This window comes from Pecten maximus, chromosome 5, assembly GCF_902652985.1.
Source record: "Pecten maximus chromosome 5, xPecMax1.1, whole genome shotgun sequence".
Classification (NCBI taxonomy): domain Eukaryota; kingdom Metazoa; phylum Mollusca; class Bivalvia; order Pectinida; family Pectinidae; genus Pecten; species Pecten maximus.
The window spans coordinates 22,080,459-22,091,089 of NC_047019.1; the positions used below are offsets into that span (position 1 = coordinate 22,080,459).

General features: G+C 35.5%; 1 protein-coding gene across 1 annotated transcript in view; it reads left to right on the top strand.

The window, feature by feature from the left end:
• LOC117327513 (intersectin-1-like) overlaps nucleotides 1-10,317 on the top strand; it is a 61,837-nt gene extending 51,520 nt beyond the window's left edge. The window contains 10 exon segments of the mRNA XM_033884544.1: nucleotides 220-246; nucleotides 248-388; nucleotides 586-639; nucleotides 641-658; nucleotides 984-1,115; nucleotides 1,390-1,511; nucleotides 3,101-3,183; nucleotides 5,296-5,373; nucleotides 7,838-8,011; nucleotides 9,829-10,317. Coding sequence (XP_033740435.1) covers nucleotides 220-246; nucleotides 248-388; nucleotides 586-639; nucleotides 641-658; nucleotides 984-1,115; nucleotides 1,390-1,511; nucleotides 3,101-3,183; nucleotides 5,296-5,373; nucleotides 7,838-8,011; nucleotides 9,829-9,983 — 984 coding nt within the window. The 3' untranslated portion in view covers nucleotides 9,984-10,317.
• The last annotated feature ends 314 nt before the right edge of the window (nucleotides 10,318-10,631 follow it).

Below are 10,631 nucleotides of genomic sequence, written 5' to 3' on the forward strand. Positions count from 1 at the left end.
CACTGACTGAAGGTCTCTTGGTAGCTTACTTTTTGAATGGAGAATCAAAAGTACCCCATAATGATAGCAAATGTATGTATAAAACACCAGTAATCTGCGGACTAGATGTCTCTTGGTAGCTTCCTCCTAAAACAGAGGATCAGAGTACACTATTTGAGTATTTTGTATTAATAGATATGTATGCTTTGGTTACCTGATGTTACTGGTTTCTGTCCACAGATCTTACAGTACACTCCAGTGGGTCATCCCTGATCACCAGAATTTGATGGATGCCTTGTCCAAAGCCGAGGAACTGTGTAGCCAGGTCAATGAGGGCGTTAGGGAGCGGGAAAATTCTGACCGCCTCGAGTGGATTTTTAGTCATGTCCAGTGTGATGGTCTACCAGAAGTAAGTGGGCAATGTCAAACTAAAGTATATTTGGAGAATTACTAAACTTGAACTTGACAGTATGATTATGTAATATATCTGGTGTTGTATAGATTTCTATTTTTGATTCACTCCAAAAATAGTTCCTTGTTTTATACAAAAAGTAGATTTTCCCATTCTATCTCTTGTCTAAAATGTGCTATGTTATTTTTCTTCAGAAAATTACATTTAACTCGGTAACAAACTGCCTGGGGCCAAGGAAGTTATTATATTCAGGGCACGTTGTATAAGGTAGGTTTACAAAGCTTCCTCTTGTTAGAATTGATCAACACAGCTGTGTGTATAGTAGTGATCATCGATTATATTTTAACAAATGATATATTTTTTGTTACATATTTGTATACAATAGATTGTATATACATGATCGGACGTGGAAAGGTATGGGGGTTTATGTGCCCAACCAAGTGGGTTTAACCCCACTTGTACGCCTAATCCAGGCCAACAAAAGTGATTGATATAAGTTGATATACCTGGTAACTTGTTTTGTAATTGATGTAAGGTAAAATCTATAGTTTATATATAATATTATATACAATATATTTTGTTACAATTTCAGAATAAAAGTAACAAGGAGCTGGTTGGTTTCCTGTTTAACGACTTCCTGTTGCTGACAGTTCCTCTGACCAGTTCCACGTCAGTGTTCGTGTTTGACCCCAAAGCAAAGGCTCAATACAAGATGTATAAGTCGGTAAGTACACCTATAAATGGGCCTCATACCTACTCATCCAATACACAATCCTTATGTACACAAAGAACTTACCAATAGGCACCTGTAACAATGTATCTACAATAGGGGCTTGTTTACTATATCATAATTAGTAATAATGATAGTATACTAGACAAGCCCTACCCCCTAGAAACATTGTTGCTCTAGGTCCCTGTGCTTTGGTTGTGGTGAATCTTGTTTGTAGTTCGAGTTGTTGTTTAATTATTTGATATATGTTAAGCAAATGTGCTTGCAGCCAATTTTCCTGAATGAAGTGATGGTGAAGAAGAATACAGATGAAGATTCTGAAACCTGTCAGTTCCAGCTGTCACATGTAGACAGAGTGTTCAACTTGCGAGCTACGAACCAGACAGAACGGTATGCTCCCTCAGACTCTCAAACACCCATTCACTCCTTCACACTCTCAAACACCCACTCAAACACCCATTCACTCCCTTACACTCTCAAACACCCATTCACTCCCTTACACTCTCAAACACCCATTCACTCCCTCACACTCTCAAACACCCACTCAAACACCCATTCACTCCCTCACACTCTCAAACACCCACTCAAACACCCATTCACTCCCTCACACTCTCAAACACCCACTCAAACGCCCATTAACTCCCTCAGACTCTCAAACATATTTTAACTCCACACACTCTCAAACACCCATTCACTCCCTCACACTCTCAAACACCCATTCACTCCCTCACACTCTCAAACACCCATTCACTCCCTCACACTCTCAAACACCCATTCACTCCCTCAGACTCTCAAACACCCATTCACTCCCTCAGACTCTCAAACACCCATTAACTCCCTCACACTCTCAAACACCCATTCACTCCCTCACACTCTCAAACACCCATTCACTCCCTCACACTCTCAAACACCCATTCACTCCCTCACACTCTCAAACACCCATTCACTCCCTCACACTCTCAAACACCCACTCAAACACCCATTAACTCCCTCACACTCTCAAACACCCATTCACTCCCTCACACTCTCAAACACCCATTAACTCCCTCAGACTCTCAAACACCCATTAACTCCCTCACACTCTCAAACACCCATTCACTCCCTCACACTCTCAAACACCAATTCACTCCCTCAGACTCTCAAACATATCTTAACTCCTCACACTCTCAAGCACCCTTTCACTCCCTCTGACTCTCAAACACCCATTCACTCAGCTGTTAGATGTAGGATAAGTCTGACTTAAATACATTTTAAAAGTGACGTTTTTAACCTTTTAACTCCACACACTCTCAAACGCCCATTAACTCCCTCACACTCTCAAACACCCATTCACTTAAATACATTCACACTCTCAAGCACCCTTTCACTCCCTCTGACTCTCAAACACCCATTCACTCAGCTGTTAGATGTAGGATAAGTCTGACTTAAATACATTTTAAAAGTGACGTTTTTAACCTTTTAACTCCACACACTCTCAAACGCCCATTAACTCCCTCACACTCTCAAACACCCATTCACTCCCTCACACTCTCAAACACCCATTCACTCCCTCACACTCTCAAACACCCATTCACTCCCTCACACTCTCAAACACCCATTCACTCCCTCACACTCTCAAACACCCATTCACTCCCTCGCACTCTCAAGCACCCTTTCACTCCCTCAGACTCTCAAACACCCATTCACTCAGCTGTTAGATGTAGGATAAGTCCGACTTAAATACATTTTAAAAGTGACGTTTTCGTAAGTTTACGTAGAATAAATTCAGAATGTTAGATATTGTGGATAAGTAAGGTTGATAAATAGCCCTGATGTTGTAGATCATACTCCAGGTTGTAGTTTACTCTCTGTTCAACTGTAAGTAATAAGTTCAGTTATGAACGTTTGACTGCTATCACTTGTACACAAAGTATTCTGCTATCAGTTTTACCAAACAGTAACTGATATTGTTACATTATTTGTCATTTATTCTGTTATAGAGATGCTTGGTGTAAGAATATGGAGGCCGCATCTCGTCACTATCTGGAAACGGAGAAAAGGAAACGCGAGAAAACTCACCAATGTAAGCATTCTATTCACTGTGTAAAAAATATTACTTCCCCTTATTAATAAGTTCACTGAAACTGTCACTTGTCAACCAATATAATTTACCACTTTTCTCAAACTCACAGAATCATTATTATGGTCTTGACACATATCATATCGTTCACTTCGATTCACATTCTCAGTATAACATTACTATTATTTTCAAAGTATGCTCTTCAATGTATGCTCAATTTGCTTAGGTCATCTTCTGAAGTAAGAGTCCTCAATAGGGCTCTATTATACTCATCTGTAGTGACTCTTACTTTTTAAGTCATCTGTAGGGGACATAAGTTTACACTTACTTCTGAAGTACCTTGCTTAATGACAATAGATTAGTGTAACTGAAGTAAGAATTTCCCATAGCCACTGTAATTTTCCCATACATTCTTACAGTATGATTGTACTGTAGTTTCTGTGGCCAACTCTTACCTCTGAGGCAAGTATCCTTATTACTATTGGCTACAGGTCAGTACAACGTACCAGTATAATGGCAGGTCAGCTGAAACCATGAGTATTATAGACAATATGTGTACCACAGCATGGTTCACCATCACAATACCTGCTGATCATTATATGTAAACAAATCGGTGAAAGAAGCAATTATGTACAGTAAGCTACAGGAATTATCAGGGTATTTTGATTCTTGATGAATATTGAATGTAAATGTATTTATTTTGAAATGTAATTGTTTCCTATATTTACAGGAGTTTTACAGAAATGTAACCTCTTTCACAATCAGATTTTTAGACATTTCCTTCACGGTTTGATGTCAAATGAAATCTCAAGGCTTAAACAGATGAAACTGAAATTTATTTTGATTTTAGCAGAATTCAATTTCATTTCCTAAACCTCCATGTATAGAACAAAAAGAAAATCGAACTATTTACTTTGATACAACACTGATTTTTATCAAACAGAAGAAGATAGCAACTATGAAATATTCAGGAAAAAATCTTGATTTATTTTGCTGCAATTAACTTCACTTCTCATATATCATTATAAAATCATTTTACAAAGATTGTTCTTCAGTCAGATATGTAGGAAGTATGGGAAGCTACATGTAATTGTTAAATCAATTTATTAGTAAGAATGGTTAATAAAAATTCTTATCCATCAAATTACTTGAAATTTGATGTATAAATGATTTTCATTCGATTTGTATTTGATAAATACCTTGACAAAAAAACTATGTAAATCATCTAGGTTAATGCTCTATTTGTTTGATGAGTGTGTGGAGTGAAAGTTAATTAGAATATATTAATTGCTTCTTGTATGTATACCTCCAGTAAGGGTATTCCATGTTTATAATTATTTAAGTAGAATTACCTAAGTTACTACATGTGGAATTGTCACTTCTAATTCTCATACAGGTTTATTCTGATCATTAAATACACTTATTAGATTTAACAGATGTTAATGAACAAGACTTAAACATGTACTCTACAGTAAGGAAGTATAGATCCTAGGTTATCATTTGGTGTCAAATTTCCATTGTCTTAATGACCATTATCTATGTTTTACTTCTTTCTCTATCTCACCTACCTGATCTACTGTAGTATATTCCATTTCTCACACATAGTGTGGACACCAGTTTGTTGATTCTGTACATTGATCACTCTACATCCTGTCAAATGATACGTACATTTTAATAAGATGTATTTTCTGTCTTTTGATTATGTCATTAACTTTCAACATTTCTATTTCGTTTTGAAAAGGAAATTCTAGTTTTATCTGTTTATTCAGAAGATGTGTAACAACTGATGTAATACTCCTTTGTGTTACAGTTTCTTCTTCCTGATAAATTTGCAAAATCAATTCAAAATCAGGTCATGTTTTGATGTTTTAGTGAATTTCTTATAAGATAATAAGAGCACTTGAAATTACAACCAGGTAACATCACCACAACAAGGTCAAAGTTTGAAAGGTTTACAATATTCTTTGAAATGATCATGCTGAGGAATTACTTGTTAAATATCATGATGCTGTACAGTAACAATGAAAATGGCTATTTTGTTGGTAACTAAGGAGTATCTAGGGTAAACATTGATCATCCTTTCCATCATACCATGCTGCTTTCCTTTCCTCTCAGCTGTCACTAAGGCCAACGTTGTTGGTCGCCTCCTGGTCATTATCACCGAGGGTATAAACCTCACACCCTCACAGGACGGTAAGACCACACTGGTTATCTCCCCTTCTCATTATAGTCAAATTTTATGATTATTCATGTGCTTTATTTTGTTTTGCATAGTTGGAGTTTCATAAATTTTGTCTGCTTTCATTTCTATTTTCTTTCCATTATTAGTTGTGTTGTTGTAAATTCAAGGTTGCATGCTTGATACTTCAGAATTTATCAGAATGACAAAACTAGCTTGATTGTGCTTTAATATATTTGAAATAATTCAAAATTTTTAATAACCGATATTTAATTTAGCAGATAGTGACTGCTAGCTTTCATGAACTGTTGTCTGTGGTATAACAAGAAAAGGCATGTTTAAATTGTTTCTGTTTTAATTATCATGTAATCATCATATTTACATTCATTTCATACATATATGTATGAATGGTATCTGTCGTGATATCGTTTTTGACTGGAATAGAAGTAGAAAATTTCATTACACGGTGCATCATTCTGCTGGATTTCTGGAGAGGTAATGACCTGTTGTATCACAGATCCTTCATTTCATGGACTCCTCTTTTTACCCGCTGTGTCCCCCGCTAGCAAGTATTGACAGGGAATCCATGGACATCTTTACAAAAATGAAATGACCATATTTGTGCTTGCATTTTACTGGCACACATACCAGAACTTGTTCATAGTAAAACCGATACAAATTCTAACCCGTAATATCTGGTCCTAGTAAAACCAATACAATTTCTAACCCGTTATATCTGATCCTAGTAAAACCAATACAAATTCTAACCGGTAATATCTGGTCCTAGTAAAACCAATACAATTTCTAACCCGTTATATCTGGTCCTAGTAAAACCAATACAATTTCTAACCTGTGATATCTGGTCCTAGTAAAACCAATACAATTTCTAACCCGTTATATCTGGTCCTAGTAAAACCATACAAATTCTAACCTGTAATATCTGGCGATTTGGCTGTACTCCATCCTTGGCAGGATTGTGTAGCTCTGGAAAGGTACAGGCAGGAATCAAGGGACTTGTGTATTTATAGATCTAGAGGCATCTTAGTGTAGATATAACATCATATAAAATGTAATAGCTTAATGCATTGTGAGGTATCATAGAATAAGTTTGACCCGATATGTTACCATATCTATCCTGTAATAAGCCCAGGAAGCCAACACAAAAAACTTTGACAGGGGGATCGGGGCGGGCACCTTGCAAGAAAAAGTAAAGAAAAAACAAAACATTTTGTTGGCACTTTGCTGAACTGCAATAGACATGGAGGCTAACACATAATCTCTGACTCAAGTGTGATGAGTGTTTATTTCAGGATAATGAGACAGCATGTATTAGCTTTTTAATAAAACTACAATATACAGTATATATGGGCTTATTACCAGATAAGTATGGTAGCTATTATTGGTATGAGATGTAATCAGTGTTAGTTACAGCATGACGATATTCCATGAACTTGATTAGTTCTGTTTGACTTGCATGCCTGTTATATCTGGGTACAGTGAGACACACTGGAGGGGTTGGCCGACTGCTTGTGTTGATCCTCGAGGCCTGTCACCTACAACCCAGTGACGACAACGGTACTGTATATACACATTTCCATAGCAACCAATTGGTACTTTTAATATTCTGAGTTTTAATGTAATATATTCACATGGCATGTTTTGTCCTTGCATGCCATCTTTCTGTTAGTAAACTTTATCCAGTATACAAAGAACAAGGCCTTGTAATATAAAATAGGATGTAAAAGATAGTTCACCATTTTTTAAAGAAAATAATTTGATAGCTTTCTTTTACTGTTTACTGATGAGAAGTGTAGTTATCATATATATATGTATTAATGGTGGTCAATTGGTCCTTGGAATCTGTTGAGGTATGATGTACACTGTAGTCATGTGAAGTAAATGTAGTTGGATCTGGTTTCAGAAAATGTAAAGTATTAGTTTGTTGCTTGATATTGTCATACATGTATTTGGTGTTGCTTTTTTGCAATGTGTTATGTATCGTAAAACAGCTGTTAGTGTAACTCGGTAGCTTCTGATAAAAACCAGTAATCTTTGATTTGGTTGTCTTATGTTTAGGATTTGAATATACATATAAATAAGCATTGCAACATACCTACTCACAGTGAATGTTGTTTAAACTGAAAATTACCCAAGCCAAATATGTATTGAGGAACAGGTTGTCAGATAAAACAGTCCAGTACACTCAATTAGAATGTTGAGGAGCTTTACCGGCCCCTGTAAACTGACTTAAACTTTAACTAAATATGTGTCTTTGTAATTTATTCAATTTTCTGCTTGATCATTTAAGACACAGTAAGTTATGGTATTATGTAAACATGTTTCAAATATTGAATATAACAAAATGTTTTGTAAATATCTAACTCCAACAGCTTGTAAATGGGTCGGCTTACTGATCTTTGTCTCTCACTAGATAATGAATGAATATTTTGATGTAAGGATTGATTTGGACACTTGCAGGAAAAAGTGACCCATTTTGTGAAGTTAGCATGGGAGTTCAAGAACACAAGACCAAGGTCATCAATTCAACTTTGAACCCTAAGTGGAACCAATCAATGCAGTTCACCATCCGAGATGTAGAACAGGACGTCCTGTGTATCACAGTGTTTGACAGAGATTTGTTTTCTCCTAATGGTAAGATATCTACTAAAACCTGTTTTCTCCTAATGGTAAGATATCTACTAAAACCTGTTTTCTCCTAACGGTAAGATATCTACTAAAACCTGTTTTCTCCTAATGGTAAGATATTTACTAAAACCTGTTTTCTCCTAATGGTAAGATATCTACTGAGACCTGTTTTCTCCTAATGGTAAGATATCTACTAAAACCTGTTTTCTCCTAATGGTAAGATATCTACTAAAACCTGTTTTCTCCTAATGGTAAGATATCTACTAAAACCTGTTTTCTCCTAATGGTAAGATATCCACTAAAACTGTTTTCTCCTAATGATAAGATATCTGCTAAAACCTGTTTTCTCCTAATGGTAAGATATCTACTAAAACCTGTTTTCTCCTAATGGTAAGATACCTACTAAAACCTGTTTTCTCCTAATGGTAAGATATCTACTAAAACCTGTTTTCTCCTAATGGTAAGATACCTACTAAAACCTGTTTTCTCCTAATGGTAAGATATCTACTAAAACCTGTTTCCTCCTAATGGTAAGATATCTACTGAGACCTGTTTTCTCCTAATGGTAAGATACCTACTAAAACCTGTTTCCTCCTAATGGTAAGATATCTACTGAGACCTGTTTTCTCCTAATGGTAAGATATCTACTAAAACCTGTTTCCTCCTAATGGTAAGATATCTACTGAGACCTGTTTTCTCCTAATGGTAAGATACCTACTAAAACCTGTTTTCTCCTAATGGTAAGATATCTACTAAAACCTGTTTCCTCCTAATGGTAAGATATCTACTGAGACCTGTTTTCTCCTAATGGTAAGATATCTACTAAAACCTGTTTTCTCCTAATGGTAAGATATCTACTAAAACCTGTTTTCTCCTAATGGTAAGATATCTACTAAAACCTGTTTTCTCCTAATGGTAAGATATCTACTGAGACCTGTTTTCTCCTAATGGTAAGATATCTACTAAAACCTGTTTTCTCCTAATGGTAAGATATCTACTAAAACCTGTTTTCTCCTAATGGTAAGATATCTACTAAGAACTGTTTTCTCCTAATGGTAAGATATCTACTGAGACCTGTTTTCTCCTAATGGTAAGATATCTACTAAGAACTGTTTTCTCCTTATGGTAAGATATCCACTAAAACCTGTTTTCTCCTAATGGTAAGATATCTACTAAAACCTGTTTTCTCCTTATGGTAAGATATCCACTAAAACCTGTTTTCTCCTAATGGTAAGATATCTACTAAAACCTGTTTTCTCCTAATGGTAAGATATCCACTAAAACCTGTTTTCTCCTAATGGTAAGATATCTACTAAAACATGTTTTTTCCTAATGGTAAGATATCTACTAAAACCTGTTTCCTCCTAATGGTAAGATATCTACTAATCTTTTTTCTGCGAATTCACAGAATGTACAGTTCACAATAACATTTAGTTCATGATATTGTGTGATCATATTTAGACTTTTTAAAACTCTTAAAGTAACCAAGAACATGTTTTGTGACTGATAATGAAGCAATAAATTATCTACATTTTTTTTATATATCTGTTTTGATGGTTCGATATTTGTACATTTGTATCTCTTTTATAGTCATTATTCTTTTGTTACTGAATGCCAGGTCCAGACAAGGGAGATAACCCTTTGTTACATACCTGAAACTTATTCATTTATTTATATATTTAAACCGGTATGTATTAACATTTCCTGTCTGGTACTATGATGTAGAAAACAAAGTGAAAATATCACATTGTGTATTTATGAGAGTTACAGAACATAAGACACACTTTTGACATGTACAGTAATTAGGATCCCATATTTTACAGATTTCCTGGGACGGACAGAGATATGTGTGAAGGAAATTATGGACGAGAATAAAACAACTAAAGGACCAATCACAAAGCGACTACTATTACACGAGGTCAGCTCGGGCGAGGTGCTGGTGAAACTAGACCTCCAACTTTATGACAAGGACACGTAATAGTAACACAGGATGTCACACCCTAGGCATTACCGCGTGTAATGTTACAGGGTCTAGACTTTATGATGTGTGAGAACTCCAGTCCAGAAATTATATAGATGTCACATGTCCATTTTGTCTAAATTTAGTGGTGTGTGAAAACTCAGTCCAGAAACTTTGTAGATGTCAAATGTCTATGTACTTTATATTTTGAATCAACTTTCTTAGATTTGTTGTGAAGATTTTGTGAAAAAAAAATGGCCTCATTCAAAAAGCTTTTAGATATATTGGAATATTTTTAAATCTTCATGTGATGATCCAGATTGTGATAAGTCTTATTGTTACTAGTTTTTTTTTTTTTTTTTGTATATATAATTGAATACAAGTATAATTAATTTTTAATGAAAAAATCCCCCCCCCCCCCCCCCCTTTTTTTTTTTTTTAAATCCAAAGTGTAAAAACTTGACTTGAAACGTATTATGATCAAATAGACTTTTAACTGCATTAGTCTTCCTGCTGGAGACAGTCTGGTGTCCCAGTGCCTGAATGGACAGTAAACTTGTCTTCCTACAGATGGAGACACATCTAGGAACATGTTTGTCAGAATGGACCGTAAAATGTCTGTCTCCCTGACATTTGAGACACTCTCTGACATACTTACATCAAAGT